The sequence below is a fragment of the Drosophila takahashii genome, chromosome 3L (assembly GCF_030179915.1).
Source record: "Drosophila takahashii strain IR98-3 E-12201 chromosome 3L, DtakHiC1v2, whole genome shotgun sequence".
Classification (NCBI taxonomy): domain Eukaryota; kingdom Metazoa; phylum Arthropoda; class Insecta; order Diptera; family Drosophilidae; genus Drosophila; species Drosophila takahashii.
This window is the reverse complement of record NC_091680.1, coordinates 9,224,247-9,241,095: the sequence shown is the minus strand read 5'-3', so window position 1 is coordinate 9,241,095 and position 16,849 is coordinate 9,224,247. Positions and strand designations below refer to the sequence as shown.

The following is a 16,849-nucleotide window of genomic DNA, read 5'->3' as shown; positions in this document are numbered from 1 at the left end:
TGCCACTCTTGCCTGGCTCGCCTTCTGCAATATCTCGTGCATTCGCTTTTGTCAAATGACATTTCTATTTCTTCTAGTAACTCATACATAGCCGTAGCCGGTACACCTACAGCTATACCTATACCTACACCCATATAGACGTGTGTTGCCAGGGGGGATCCCCCGGTCCGCTGGCCCCTTCCTGTACATAGTCTGCCACTAATGTGGCGTACGTTTTTTGGCCAACACTTTATCAAGATGGCAGACGCCTTGGCTCTTGGCCAGAAGTGCACACAAAACTACAACATTTTACCTAGGCTAAAATCGAGGGACAGGGGGCGGTGGAGAGGAGAGCACCTTGAGGGAGTTTTGTTATTTCTAAAGAGTCAAATGTTCAACGCAATTATCAGAATGAAATTTTAGCCCATCAAAATTTCAACGAATTTTTCCGAACCCCCTTCCTTCCTCACGAAAAATAAAAAGAAAACGCCGATGAGTCATTCGCTTTTATATCCATTTCTATTTGATTTCTTTGCCTTGGCTTTTGTTAACAGATTTGTTTTCCTTTCTGGAATTATTTATCTTGGCGCAATTTTTCATGGCCCAGAAAGTGGAAAGCGGGGGATGACTCTTAAGACTTTTTGTCAACCCCCCTGAAAATGGGCGACAACATGTGCCATTTGTCTTAACCTTCAAGAACATTTAGACGTCATTCATTTCTCATAATTTTTCGTGCGCTTTTCTTCGACTTTTCTGCTTGTCTATAACGGTTGGTATTTTTCCACCGCCAAAACAAGGAATTCCTCATTTAAACGAGTTAAGTACCTAGAATTTGTTTCTTTTTTATGGCAATTGTCAAAGACAAACATTTCTCCTACTGAGGAATCCCAAAAGTTTTCGGGGTGGTAGCTATAAAACTTTTTTGACTGCGGCCGTCAAGGACGTTTGATAAGATTGAACGAGCAGCGGAAGTTGAAACATTTTTCTGCTCCCCCAAAAGTGTACTTAATTTGTATGCTTTTTAGCCGGTAAAAAATAAGTTTATGCGAGGAAATTATAAATGTTTTTTCGGGGCTGCCTTAAAGTGCAAATTTTGGGACATTCAATACTGTGACAAGTACCATAATAAAAATTTAATAAAGCGTACGAATATATTTAAAAATTTAAATTGAAGATTTATTGAACTAGAACGTTGTGAGATTATCATAAATCACTTTTAGTAGAAAATATAAATGTTTTTGAGGCGGTAACGTTAAAAGTAATTCCGCGCAGAAAAATACATGTCTTCAAGCTAATTGTGTTCAAATATTATAGTTTTACATTCGCTAAAATCATAGGAATCATTGAACTAGAACTTTGCTAGCTCATTTCATAAATCACTGGGTGACGCAGTTCGAGCGGAAAATGTCCCTGACTAATGTCTATATTCCAACTTAATCCGCCATCAAAAATATATGTCAACCAAACCCCAAATAAATTCCACAAAATACATAAAAAAATAAAACACAACAAGAAAGCCACAAAATATTATGCATACTCAAAATTAAATAATAAAAATTCCAAAACAAATATTAGGTAAATTTAATAAAGTCGAATAAATTTTAGAAAAATTCGCCCAACTGCAATAAAGTGTGAAAATGTGTTGTTTGATTGTCTTGATTACAGTCATCAGCAGAAGGCAGACACAAGCTGATTACACCACATATAAACACAATAAATACGTGTGTGTGCATGTGGCTACGGTTTATAGATATAGATATAGCGATATGGACATTATACAATACCAGGAGAATGCCGCCTCCTGGCATGGGGCCAATAAATTGGGCCGGGAAAATGAAAATGAACAATAAACGGCCGGAGATGAGATGAACAATAAAGGTTGATCTGCGAACGAGGTGTTGCACTCTATAGAAAGTGGCAGAAATGACAAAGAGAATTATTAGAGTGATTTTAATCCGAAATGCTCCCCGGTCGCAGATACGTTCCCCGACACATTTATGGCCAATCAATTTCGAGAAAGATAATCACTTTGCACAACCAAGTTTCACCGTAATTTATTGGATTCGTGGGGTCTGCCAGCGCCTTATCCATGGGATATGGTTGCGGGGTAGGGATCGTAAATAAAGCTCGATTCGAGTGCCCCTCGATAGTTGTGGCGTATCGTCTGGTTTCACCTTATCAGCTATCAGTGTTCGATTTTAAAGTTTAGCCGTTCTATTAAATGGGGACTTTATGGTCGCGGCTATAAAGCATATTTTATGTGGGTCATATATAATTAAAGTGATGGATAGGGATTTGGACATTATCAAAAGACTAATTTATGGAAGGATCGGATTATGCAGAGAGCAAAATTGTAGAAGAGTAAATAAAACGCAAAAAGTGTTTAATTCATTTCTTATCTTTGGTCAATTAGTCAACGAATCTGTTTAATAAATTAAATTAATTATTTTGAAAAGTTTTTATATGGCTAGCCAGTCATAAATCCAACTTGACGATGCATTTCTATATCACATCGCTAATTTCTTGGGGAAACACGGCTTTAGATCATCGGAATGACACCCCATATTTGGCTTTACATCATCATCGAGCTTGACTTACATTGTTCTTATAATAGTGGCTGTCGGTTTTGACACCTCGATATATGTAATATTTGCCCAGTCAGGCCCGTTTGCTTATCTCATTGTGTGCCCGGCGCTGGGGGAATTCAGCCCGACTTGATGACTACTTTGTCTATTTACCCTATCCGCCAGATTAAAGTGTCACGAGTGTTCCACTATGTTCGCCGCTCCGTTCTGCCCTCTACTTCTATCCCTTCTATCCCCAGTCATCGCCATCATCTTTCATCTCGTTTGGCCTCTCATCTCCCTGGGTTCTCGTTGTCAATTTGCGTTTATTAGATGCGCACGGCAGAAAGCGAGGCCTGAGCTATGGATACCTGGTGGGTCAGGTGGTTAAGAGAACGGATTCCCACCACTATGCACAGGAAGAAAACAATTGTTTAAAAGAGTAAAAATTTGTATAATAAAATTTGTGAAATATTCCGTGTATTTTTAAAGTTATTAAAAATTAAAGAAAAAAATTTTTAAAAAAGTTAACGTACTCATATTTTCCCTCCTATAATTTTTTTTAATTGGAAAATTACTTAAATTCTAATTAAAACTAATTTCAAGAGAATAATCTTTGTTTTAATGGAAATAATTTGTGTAGCACTATATATTAAAAATCCTAGAAAATCAATTAGGGTGTTCAATTGCGTTGCAAACTTTGTAAAGTTTAAAAGTGTATATCAATTCCAACAACAATTTCTATACAAAATAGTTTTAAAGGCCTACTTTTGAACATTTTTTTGTATAGAAATTGTTGTTGGAACTGCCTTACACTTTTACACTTTACAACGTTTGCAACGCAATTGAACACCCTAAATGTTTTTTCTCTGTGTTGACCAGGTGCGGAAAGGCAAGGTGTGGATGGCTTGGGTCACAGCTGGCGGACTTATATGTATGTGGAGACGCGAGTCTCGGCACTTGAGAGCAGCTAGGCGTGCTCAACTATTTCACTGCTGTTTTCTTAGACCCAGTATTCAGTACAAAGTACCGCCCCCCTGGGAAAAAGCCGAACACCGCCCTTCTGGCCATTGCCACACATGCTTTTTATTCAATTAACACGCCGAGAAGAGGCCAACCGAGAGACATGCATTAATTTAAGCCAACAACAGCAGCAACAAAACGAGCTGAGGCAGCTGCCAAAAAGTTGACTTAATTTGTTGAGCAAACAAAGAGAGGATGAAGAAGAAAAAACACATCACGAGCAGCCAAAAGGGGTTAAGTGGATGGGGAGGGGGTGGGGTTTTGGGAGGGTTCTAATCAAATAGCAATCGACATATTCCGTTAATTAGCCGAGCAAATATGCAAGAAGAAACTTTTACTTTTTCCCTGGGCAAGCGATATAATAATGTAAATTGCCATGATGTTAAACCGTGATGTTCGGCACTTGGGAATGGGAAAAACACGCAAATAAAATGGAAACGAAGGTGGGAGAATATAAAATGCTAGGGTGGGAAATTTAAATACCCTTATACCAGGTATTAAATTGAATTTGTATATAATTTTTTAAAGTTTCTTATTCAAAAGTTTAGCAATCTCCTTTATTTAAACGTGTGAGATGTGTGAACTAAATTACAGAAAATGTAGCTAATGCTTTAAGCACACTTCCGGACGGATAGACAAAAGTCCGGACATTGACTAAGTGCCAGGTTCTGTAAAAAAAGGAAGACTTCTGGGCAAAGTTCTGCTGCAGTTCGGCTATACAGTATATCAAAATGTGAGATGCAAACGCATTCGGCAAGTGGCCACTGTAAAAAAGGAAGACGAGATCGCAAATTGAAAGAGCTGCAAAAAAATGAAAGAAAATTTGCATAAGAGACTGTGAAACGGTTTGCATTTGATGAAAGTCGATTCATGGCTGGCCACGGGGGGCGGAAATGGGTAGGCGGGGGCGGTAAGGGGTGAGTAAGTAGTGTGTGCCCCACTCGATTCATTGAAAGACAAAAAACAAAAAAAAAAATAAAAAGAAAAAAAGAGGAAATACTGACAGACGGAAAACTGCAAACAAAAAACACTTAAAGTAGCAACGAGAACAGCGACAATGTAGGACCCAGAATAAAAGAGGGTTGCGAAAAATAAAAAACAAAAGGAAAACTGTAAAATGAAAATTCCACCCCAAGTTGGCATCCCCGGGCATCCTCCCACTTTTCCATCAGTCTGCCTGGTGTCGCTTCATGGTTTGCTTCATTAAAATTTGGTTTTCATTTCAATTACATTGCGGTTTGGTTGGCCGGAAAATGGCAGGAAAATCAAAGCAATTGTTGGTTTTACGAATAAAAAGAATGGGGAAAATGCCAGTGGTTGGTGAAAAGTGTTGGGAGCGAAAAGTGCAGGCGATTTCGAGTTGGCGAAGAAAGGGTAAGGCAGCTCTCAGGATATTTTTGTAGCCCAAGAAAAATGTAAACATTAAAGCACAGTAAACTACGAATGAACTGAGCTAAATGGCTGATATAACAACGCAGTCTTTAACCAATTTGCTGGCCAATTAATTTTGTAGTAAGCTAATTCATTCAAAGATTCCTCATGGATTTATGGGCCACCGAGAAAATATAAGTATAGAAGGAAAAACAAATTTGCCGCGGGCCAAATGGCAAGCCACCCACTCATAGTAAATACAATACACCTGCCCCAAGTTAACGAACACAGAACTGGGATATAAAAACTTAGAGGCGGCAGAACTGTCTGATGGATGTGGACGAATATGTTTTAGAATTTTCCGAAATTCCCGACTCGGCTTGTGGGAAATGGAATAGAAAATTCAATTTGGCCTTTGATCAAAGACGAAATTGCATTTGCCGTGGGTTGAGGAAAGTGGGGCAGATTTATTACTATGAAATGTTGCATATGGCGAACAGGGCGTATGAGGAATTTGCATCCCCCTTCTAATGATCTGCCAAATGGCCACGAAATGCGAGAATATGTTTGCTCACTTAATGAGCCAACAAAAGTGCACAACAAATTTTCCCACAGCTAAATCAATAAAAAAATATTATTCACATATTTTCCTCTCTCTTAAATGGTTTCTCAATTGCCACTATGGCGGGGGCTGATTTTGTTAATTACTTGGAAAAGTGTCAAAAATGCAGAGAAAAATACGAGTGCATTAGATTTTAAATTTTCAAGTGCAAATCGAGAAATTGTCTTGGCATTTTTGACAAATGCATTTAATGTCGCCATTGATTGCTAGTCTCCTTTTCATTTACCTTTTCTCTTAGTTTTCCCTTTTGAACATGACGGCAAACATGTTTTTCGTTGATTAAATCGAGGCACTTTTCTATTTCCTTTCTGGGTGAACAATTTTTAGAAATTAATTGTCTTTGCAAATGCCAAAATGTCTTCATATTCCCATTTTATTCACTTTATGAACAACTTGCTTATTTTAATTAATCAAACTATGCGAGCAATTGCTTAAGTGGTTTTACATCAAATTATGATTTCAATTAAAAATATGTTTATTTCTTGGTTTCTTTGCAGGTGAGTGAATTTTCAAAAAATTTAATGTATTGGTTTAATAAGTGAAAATGGTGAGTAATAATAAAACAAACGTCTACGGGGAAGTAAAAGAAACTAAATATGTGAATATTAAGAATTTTTAAAGAAAGTATAATTGCTAGCATATAAAAATGAAATATCCTTATGAAATAAGCTATAAACCTCTATAATATTAAAAAATATTTTATGAAATAGCAGTTTCTAATCTAAATCTCCTTTACAATTCCGCCCGAATAATTGACCAAACATTTCATTTCCACTTTCAACTTTATATGCTAACCGACAGCTTAGTTAATTAACACTCGTCGGCAATTACAAAAAAATAAAAAAATAGCCGAAACAGCAACAACAATAAAGAGCTCAATTAACGCCACTCATGGGCTAAAATCGAGGGGCAGTGAGGGGTTAAGCGGCAGATGAGATGTGCATGCAAACAACATTTTTTACTAGTTCGAAGTAGTTTTCATGTGAACGACAATTTGAAAACCCGGTTGCATCATTTCTGACAACAAAGGGTTAATTTCCATTACGAGCTTATTGAGAGCGAAACGCAGGAAATTGTCATTGAGTAAGTTTTTCCAATCAACAAAAAAAATGGAAAAAGTACCCAAATGTATATTTAAATATGAAAACTATATTTATAGGTATTGGGCGGCGTAAGTTGAGTAAAGGCAACACGCGTGGAGAATGCCTTTGATTTTATTTTGGGTTTAAGCAATGTTTTACACATTTAGAACTGTCAGAAGACAAAGTGTCTAGGAATTTTTGTGAGCACAAAAACTAAATGAAATGGAAACTGAATACATGAATAAATATAAGTGTGTGGGTGTATCTGTAGACCAAAAAACTTGTTGTTAGTTTAATTATTGAATTTTTAGCATTGGGGCAGCTGCTTCCATTTTGTTCCGCTGACCACGTTTCCCAATTATTTTTGAAATTTAATTTCGTGTTTTCCGCGCTGTGGCGCCATCTATCGCGAGCAACTGACGACCATTGACATTTTCTGAATGAATAAAGTTATAAATAAACAAAGGCGAATGCAGCATTTTTTGGGCACGAAAAAACCATTTAAATTCACGCTAACGAAAAAATGTTTTCACTCCAATTCTTTTCGCTTTGTTGGCAGTTTATTTTTGATTGAGTGTATGGACTATGTGTTATGTGTCTGTATAATTATGTTAATTTCTTTAAACAAATTAGACTTATTAACGAAGTCATCAGACAGTTAATTATTGTAGTTTGGCTCAATGTCAATTGTTGGACATTATTATTATTCTTCTTTTTTCCCTCAATCAAATTTATTATTAATTTATCAAGTAGGTAATTTTTTCAAAGAGTGAATTTCGAGAAATTGTATATTTCGTTTTTTTTTTTTAATTTAATAAATAGCTGATTTTCTTGTGTTATTTCAAACGGAAAATCAACTTATTTATTCCACTGTGCGACAAAAGCTTTAGCGCCACCTGGCGGATGTTTTGTGAAACCGAAACGGAAAGCTGCGAAAAGCTCTGGAAATTCTCTCTTCCGCTTTTGCTCTCTTTTGAGCGCAGCTGCTCATATTCATTGTTTTTTGTGCTGAAGGCAGTTTGTCTGGCCGCCTACCAACCACCTCCCCCCTCTTCCGGTCATCCTCCCCCCACTTCACCCCCACCCACAGCAGACAGCTCAAACATTGGAACTCATCAGCGGACGCAAAACCGTTGGCAGAAACACGTGCACAGAGTCGTTTACATTAAACGATACATCTCCCGCCGCCCCCTTAAAATTCCCTTCGGATATCGCGCATACGACTCGTTGGCGATTAATTAGAATTTATACTGCCTTAGTCTTACCCTACGACAACAATTGAAATCGAAATCAAATTGCCGTGTTTGCTGACGTCGCTTGTTCGTTTGTTGTTTTGCTTTTCTTCCCGCGGGGTCACATGTTTGGCCAGGCGACGACGTCAGCTTGGTTGCTATTTCTTCGTCTCTTTGGCTACTCGAATTTCCAGTCCAAAGTGCCGGGGCGATAAGGGGGCTTTTCCCTGCCCGCCCCAATCTCCCTTCGACTTTAATTACGTAAATCAATTTCCGACTGCTGAACTTCAACTTTGCACCTGATTCCCTCGCAACAAAAAAAACTGTCTGCTTGTAGATATGGAATTTCAGTTTATTGTCTGGTCAGCGGCGAGGCAAACCAACCTGTTGGCCAAGTTCCTACTGATAAGCCGCCCGCAATATAATTTTTATTTTCTGTTAACTTGTTCTATAAAGCCGTAAAATTTTAGCCGATGGTTTTTGTAGATATGGCGCATGTTTGCCTTTTGGAATTGCTAGCCAATGAATGAAAGTTTAGTCAGAAAAAAAGAAACTAAAGAGATTGGATTATAAAATGCTAAGTTGATTAATGAAAATATGGCGTGTTTAAGACCTTGAAGGAGTGTATTTTTAGGGGTTGATAAAAGCATTATCTAGTTAAGCTATAAAATAATATACAATCAGCCAATTTTTATAAATATTATTTTAATTGTTCAATTTCATGATCTATCAATCAAGTCTGAAGATATTAATTGAACCATTTAGCTGATCAATCTATCTCTTAAGGTATTATTTCTTTTTAATTATTTTTAAGTGAGCTTTTAATTGCAGTTTATAGTTAACAGTTTATTGTTATACCTTTGAAGTATTATTTTGCTGTTAATTATTTCTAGGGAACTTGGGATCCCAGTAAAATGGTTCAGAACATATTTTAATTAATTAATTCCTATTTATTACTAATATTTGCCCGTATAATTAAATGATTGCAGTTCCCTTTAGTCATCAAAATTTATCTTAAATAAATTATTATTAGTGGCTCACAAAAAAAATATTATTTTGAGCGAATAATTTTAAGTTATTACAATTAACTGGCTAGTTGCCCTAACTTAGTTTAACTACCCTGTTCTACGAATATTATCCTATTTACCCTAAAATGTAATCGTATTTGCGCTATCTGGGTCAACTGGTTGCAGGCTCTTAATAAGCCAGTCGTGCTATCGTAAAAACGTTTAAGCTTTTCAGCATTTCTAAATAATTATTTAGCAAAATGTTAATTTACGACCTGCTGTACTAACACGTGTATAATGACTTGAACGTCGCCATGCCAGACCGGTGCCCCCGCTCTCCAGCGGATCCATAAACCCCCATATGGAACCAGAACCCCAGACGGTTTCCATGCGAACACAGCAAATTGCAGAATGTTTAATTAGGGTTTGATTTGCTGCACCTTTGCCTTGTGTTGGTGTCTCAATTCTGCGGCGACATTTGATTGAAGTAATGCACAAAATTTTCCACGATTTCCAAGTACTCCATGGAAACAAAATATATCATAAAAAAGTGGAAACAATATATTTTTTAAAAATTTTTATAATATATTTGCATTTATTTTGTGTTTATTAGATTACTGCTAGCAAACATAAACATGAATTCTTTTAAAAACTACCACAAAGAAATTGACTTTAATTGGGTTAATTTGCAGCACAAGGAGAAAAAGTATTGCGACTTTATTAATAGAAATTTCAAAAATTGATTTTTTTGTAAAATAATATAAAAATCGTTCGAAGACAGTTTCAGTAAATGTTTACAAAGTATTTAATAATAAAATAGTAATAAAAATAAACAATTTTTCTCTAAGTGCTCGTTGAAAAATTGAAACAATTATTTTGTTTACTTTCTGTTTCTGTTTTTCTGTTCTCTGTTCCCGCTTCCGATATTTATTCTGCACAATTTGCTTTATTTGCACATCTATGCAGTGTTTTTTCCTTTTCCTTTTTATTTTTATTTGTATTTTTTGTTCTTCAGATGCAAAATAATGCCGTGTGAGTGTGTGTGACTCATTGATTCGATACGTGGATGTGTGTGTGATGCTTTAAATTGCTATTTATAAACCAGCAACAGCTTCGTCTTGGCCTCAGTTGGGTTTTGTTTAGCGAATTCTCCCGCTCTCAGGGCTCATTCATCCGTCGAAGCGCCACAGCGTATCTATGTGAGTGCGGTCTACTGGTGTGTGTGTGTGTGTGTGAGGGTGTTTTTGAGGGCTCCCAGTGTGAGTGAGCCACTCGTACACTCACACAGATACTCACACCAGCGAACGGAGACCGGTGCACGTGGTAGCGAAACGTGATAACACAAAATACAACAACTGACAACAAAACAAACAGAAAACCTGACAACGCCGCCGCCTCTGCCAGCGTCGCTGTCGACGTCATTCTCTGCCCGCGTCGTCGTCAGCAGAATCCGTCGGATTGGTTCCCTTTTCTCGGCTTTCACGGCATATAAGCCCGGCCAATAGCGAACCTCTGCCGCACATCCTTCTGCCATTGGAGCCCGAAGTCCCGCTCGTTTTTCGTTTCATTTCACGAAGTTTCAGTTGACTTGTTGCTTTCGCATCTCCTAAAATAGTCACCGTGCACCACGGGGCGTATACTCGATATTCGAAAACAGGTGACTGAAGCACGCTTTTCCACATGGTCCACATGGCTATGGCAATGGATGGGGATCTCAGTTGCGAATAGGCCTTTGTTTGACCAAAGAATAGCACAAGGTTGAAAAACAGGTGGGCGGAATAGAAAAGTTTTTGGGGTGGAAAAATTACAAAGATATTCTTGGAACTCGAAGGAATTGGCTTAGAAAAGGGGGAAACTTTTAAGCTTGAAGGATATGTATAATATGGCAAACTAAAAAAATTTTTTAAATGTACGATTTCAAACTACTTTATTTTAAATATTTCTTGTTACCGACTATTTTGAGATACTAATTTTTGATATTAAAATTAAAATATAATATGTTTTACTGTTAAATGTACCGATTTTAAAATTAGGGTACAATTTTTATTTCTCAGCTATCGTAATTTAAATTTTTTTTTATAGCAATTGTAGATTATTAAGTACATAAATGGGAAAAACTTGATTCATTGCTCAAAAATAGTCCAATTACCAATAAAAAAAAACCAAAGTTATAAAAGGCTTGGAAATAACGAAAATGTAATGCAAAACTTCCAAGAAAATGTGCCGGACCTATGCCAACAGCAAACTATTATTATAATTATTTAAAAACCTGAATAAACCCTCGAATAGTTTGAATATTTTTCGAAATTTCCAAGAAAAAAACTGCGACCTACGCCAACAGATTAAGTATACGCTCCGTTGCAGCTACTACGCCGTGCCTTTGGGTTTACCCAGAGGGTGAAGCACCCGGCTCCAGACCCCCACTACTTCCCCAAACGATCTGCCCACTTGAAATGACGCAGCATTAATTAGTTGGTGGCACAGAGGCAATCCAGTGAAGCACATTACGCATACGTCACGTGTTGCAGACGCATCAGTGCCGAATTAACCGAATATTGGCACGGCCATGGGCCACGCACTCCAGCTGGTATATATACATACGTATATACCAGTTGCAGGGGGTACGATATAGCCCTCGATTGCGAAGCGACTGGAAACTTTTGAGCTCTATCTGCTACCCTATCTACATTTGTATCTGTGCCTGCCTATCCGTATCTTCGAGTGCGCTTGCCGTTCAACGTGCACTGCTCTCTCTCTCTCAATTAATTTGCGACTGTGTGAGTGGCCGGTGTGTCCGCAACACGTGCTTAGAACTGTGCTAGACAGTGGGCTTTGGGTCATATTGAAATCCGCGTGACTTGGCCGCAGCAGCGCTGCCTCGGTCGCCGTCGCTGCTTTTGCCCCCGAGTATATACAAACAACCATAGCTAAGCTCAAAATAATAGCAGTGCTTTCCTGTTTATAGGCAAATAGTGCAAGCAAAAATAAAGAAATGTGTACAATTTATTGGAAAGAGTATAGAACATTAAAATACATATGTTTATAATTACGGAAATATTTAAGGGCAATAAAAAAATAAGTTCATATTAATATATTTAATTTAAGAAAATGTTTGTAGCAATAAGCTACACACACATACACATACATACATATATATTCCTAAGCAGCTGTTTATACATACATACACTTACTTTAAGTTAGGTCACACTATTTGTACATATATACATCCCTGTTACTCCAAGTAACACTATACTTGTCTCACTCACACACACGATGTACCCAACCCTTGTGAAATAGGCTAAGCGTGCAGAGTTCTGCTTAATAAAGATCACTTTTGCTGCGACCATCAAACAAGAAGCACACAAATCGGCTGTCTACAATTTCAGAAGTGGGATCACTGCGAAAATTTTTTTTTTCGCATATCAAACTCTGCCTACAATAAAAAAACAAAACCAAAAGTTAAAAGTACACTAGTGAAACTTGTTAGTTAGTGAATAAAATCATGGAAATCATCGGTGCAGACGAGTATTCAGCAGCAGAACTTCGGGGCTGGCTAGAAAAGCTTGGGCTGCCAAAAAGTGGAAACAAGGCAACTCTCGCTGCTCGTTTAAATGGCGTGCCCCCCGAAGCCCGTGGAGTTTGCCCAGTACCGGATCCCAAGGATTTATCCGATGCTGAAGTTGGATCCGAGGAAAGGCCAAACATATCTACCGACAACGTAGCAGAACAAGATGGCGCCGGCACCTCATCGCTGGATGCCCACAACAACGCCGATGTCTCAAATATCATGAACGTTCCAGAAGTTTCGCTGGAATTGGAATCTCTGAAGCGTCACTTGGAAATGATCCAATTGGAAAATGAGTTGCTCAAGTTGGAAGTTTCGCGCCGTCAGCCATCTATTAGAGTGACCACATCTTCGACAAGCAATTTGCCAGAACTCCAAAACAGCGTTGCCACACCAAATCCAAACAATGTTGCCCCATCGGATTCGGGAAATATTGTTGCAGAAGTTGCCAGATCAAACACAGCATTTTCTAACAACAATTCTTTGCTGACCATGGTCAAGGAAATGCTTCCAGTTTTTGACGGTGCTGCCAACAACAAGGTACCAGTTAGTACTTGGATCGCACAACTTAATGCAATTATCAAAATGTACAATCTGAGTGATGACGTGACTCGCATGCTGGTCATGTCAAAGCTGAAAGATCGCGCACAAATTTGGTTTCACTCTTCTGATAATCTGCTCGCCCTACCAGTACCGGAACTCTTAACACAACTCGCAGAAGCCTTTCACTCAAAGGAGAGCAAGATAATGTCCCGCCGTAAGTTTCAGGAGCGAAAGTGGCAATACTCTGAAGACTTCGCCACTTATTTCAACAACAAAACACTTTTGGCTGCGCACATCCGGATTGACGACGAGGAGCTAATCGACAGTATTATCGAAGGAATACCGGATACCCTTCTACGACAACAGGCACACATGCATTGCTTCAATTCGTCTGCACAGCTGTTGCAGGCGTTCGCCAAAGTTTCTTTGCGAAAACCATCCTTCGCATCTGGACGCCCCAAAGTTTCACCCGGAAACCAACCCGGACCCGCTATAAGATGCTTCAACTGTAACTCCATTGGACACTTCGCGGCCGACTGCCGCAAACCTAAACGCGCATACGGAGCTTGCTACGGATGCGGAAGTCTGGAGCACCTTGTATCCCATTGCACCGAGAAGAAAAACATAACCAACAACGAATATGTGAGACCGTTTAAAATTTTCTTTAATTCAGAACGTAATCAATGTTTGTCTTTAGAATGCCTAATCGATTCTGGGAGCCCAATTAGTTTTACAAAGTTATCCTGCGTTGAAAATATTCTGAGAAGCAACAGCATTAAGTTTAGTGAAAACAATAATACGAATTACGTTGGCTTAAATCACAGCCCTTTAGATATATATGGAAAAGTATCCTGTTTTATTATTATGAATAAAGTGAAATTTAATTTTGATTTATTAATTGTGGCAAACAAATCGATGGCATATAGTACTGTTTTAGGAAGAGATTTTATGAATATTTGTAACTTTAAGATTGTTAGGGAAAATGATTGTCCAAATGATTGTGAAAATGATAGGTGTTTAAATGATCGATATGTTGAAAAAGATCGCTCAAATGATAGTGGTTGTGAAAATGATAGTTCTAACGATAGTAGTCTTAAAAATGACTGCCTCGGTGATAGTGGTGTTGAAAATGATCGCTCGAATGTTGGTTGGACTACAAACGATTGTGTTATTAATAGCGGTATAGAAAATGATTGTTTAAATGAGAGTATTGATATTAGTGGTTATAACAAGGAAGTTAGGAACGATCGCGCAGTTAAATCTATTAAAAAGGTTCGGTTTATAAATAGAGATGATCACGATTACAATAACGATAGAATTAAAACGGATGGGAATACAGATAGTACTAAATTGGTAAAAATGTGTAGTCAAGATAATTTGAAGTTCCAAAATAAAGAGCAATGCAATGAAAGCAAACGAAAATTAGGTAATTCTTGCAAAACGATAGAGTTAAGTCCGAGTGCAAAATGTCAGCCCAGCGATAATTTTGAGTCAGAAATAATGTCAATTGAATATCCTGATCCAACCGATAGCAATCAGTTAAACATAAGTGATACGTGTGAATTTAATTTAAAGAACAAATTGATAGACATATTTGATAAGTTTTATACGAAACCAAAACGACCGGAGATACCTGTAGTTAAATGGGAAATGAAACTGAATTTTGACAATACTAAACCGTTCAATTACCCTCCAAGGCGTTTATCATACGCAGAGAAAAGTCAAGTCCAGAATTTGTTAGATGATTACATTCAAAACGGTATTATTCGAGTAAGCGAGTCCGAGTATGCGTCACCAATAGTCCTAGTTAAGAAAAAGTCTGGAGAGTTAAGAATGTGCGTAGATTACAGAACATTAAATAAGAACATGTTGAAAGATAATTACCCCACCCCCCTTATAGACGACCTTATTGATAAACTTTCCGAAAAAATTATTTTTACCAAGTTAGATCTTAAAAATGGGTTCTTCCACGTGCACATGCACGAAGATTCAATTAAATATACTGCTTTTACAACACCTATGGGTCAATATGAATGGCTTAGAATGCCGTTTGGCTTACGAAACGCCCCTGCAGTTTTTCAAAGGTTCGTGAATAAAATTTTTGCTGATTTAGTTAGAGACGACAAGGTACTTATTTATATGGACGATATTTTGATAGCAACGAAAGATAGTAAGAGTCACATAGAAATATTAACGGAGGTATTTAAGCGATTGGTAGATAACAAGTTAGAGCTTAGGTTAGACAAGTGCGAGTTTCTCCAAAGTGAAATAAAATATTTAGGATACATAATATCAGGAGAGGGTATTAAACCAGATTCAAAAGGCATGCAAGCTGTTAAAGATTTTCCTATTCCGACAAAAACGCATGAAGTTCAAAGTTTCCTTGGATTGTGCTCCTATTTCAGACGATTCGTTAAAGACTTCTCAACAAAAGCTAAGCCGTTATATGATCTTGTGAGAAAGGACAGAAAGTTCGAATTTGGTGCAAAAGAGTTAGAGTGTTTTGAGATGTTAAAAGTAAATCTTTTAGAATCCCCTATTTTGGCGTTGTATAACCCAACAGATCCGACAGAGCTACACTGTGATGCTAGCTCCCTAGGTTTTGGCTCAATTTTAATGCAGAAAAAGAAAGATAATAAGTTTCACCCAGTATTCTATTTTTCAAAACGCACGACAGATGTGGAGGCGAAATACCATAGCTTCGAACTAGAAACGCTCGCAGTAGTTTACGCGTTAAAACGTTTTAGGATATATCTTCAGGGAATAGAATTCAAAATAGTTACAGATTGTAGTGCTTTTACTCTCGCGTTAAATAAAAAGGAACTATGCCCAAGAATAGCTCGATGGGCGCTTTTTCTTCAAGATTATGACTATACTTTAGAACATAGAGCCGGTAAGCGTATGCAACATGTCGATGCACTTAGTAGAAACACACACATACTAACGATTGATTCTAATTCGTTTGAGGAAAACTTAGTTATTTGTCAAAGTAGAGATGAAAAAATAAAAAGTATAGTAGAGCAACTTCAACAGACAGAACTTAAGGATTATGAAATGCGCAATGGAATAGTTTACAGGAAAAAGGATAGGGATTCTCTTTTATTTTATGTGCCAAACGAAATGGAGAGTCATGTTATGTTTAGTTATCATGATCAGTTAGGACACGTAGGAATAGATAAAATGGTAGAAGTTATTTCAAAAAGTTACTGGTTCCCCAAAGTTCGTGAAAAATGCAAGCAACACATTAATAATTGTTTAAAATGTATCGCCTATTCTGATAAGTCTGGAAAAGATGAAGGTTTTCTACATAATATCCCCAAAGTAAGCATTCCCTTTGATGTTATACACATAGACCACTATGGTCCGGTAGATAAGAGTAGAGCTAACAAACATGTTTTAGTAATTATAGACGCATTCACAAAGTTCGTAAGACTTTATCCGGCAAAAACCACAAAGTCAAGAGAAGCAATAGTAGCATTAAAGAATTATTTCAGGTCATATAGTAGGCCAAGATGTGTGATTTCAGACCGAGGGACATGCTTCACGTCCAAAGAATTTCATGACTTTTTAGAGGAAAACGATGTGAAACACATAAAGATAGCAACCGGATCCCCGCAGGCAAATGGGCAAGTCGAAAGGGTGAATAGAAGCATAGGTCCCATGATCGCTAAGTTGACCGAACCAGACAAAGGATTGTTTTGGGATACAGTTTTAGAAACAGTGGAACACGCACTTAATAATACGATGCAAAGGTCAATCAATCAACATCCAAGTCAAGTTTTGTTCGGAGTATCTCAGAAGGGAAAAGTTATAGATAGCTTAAAAGAGAAATTAGATGAGTTAAATAAAGATAGCGAAAGT

At 37.6% G+C, this 16,849-nt stretch overlaps 2 protein-coding genes across 8 annotated transcripts in view; both read left to right on the top strand.

Annotated features, from left to right (window-relative positions):
• Positions 1 to 16,849, top strand: part of Pdp1 (PAR-domain protein 1) — a 64,101-nt gene that overhangs the window by 24,722 nt on the left and 22,530 nt on the right. The gene's annotated exons all lie outside the window — the stretch shown is intronic.
• Positions 12,383 to 14,460, top strand: LOC138912848 (uncharacterized). The gene is made up of 2 exons (XM_070214344.1): positions 12,383 to 13,630; positions 13,686 to 14,460. The coding sequence occupies exons 1-2, from the start codon at positions 12,383 to 12,385 to the stop codon at positions 13,692 to 13,694; spliced, it is 1,257 nt and encodes a 418-aa protein (XP_070070445.1). The 3' UTR covers positions 13,695 to 14,460.

Coding starts and splice junctions, on each gene's coding strand:
- LOC138912848 (XM_070214344.1), top strand. CDS start 12,383: ATGGAAATCATCGGTGCAGACGAGTATTCAGCAGCAGAACTTCGGGGC.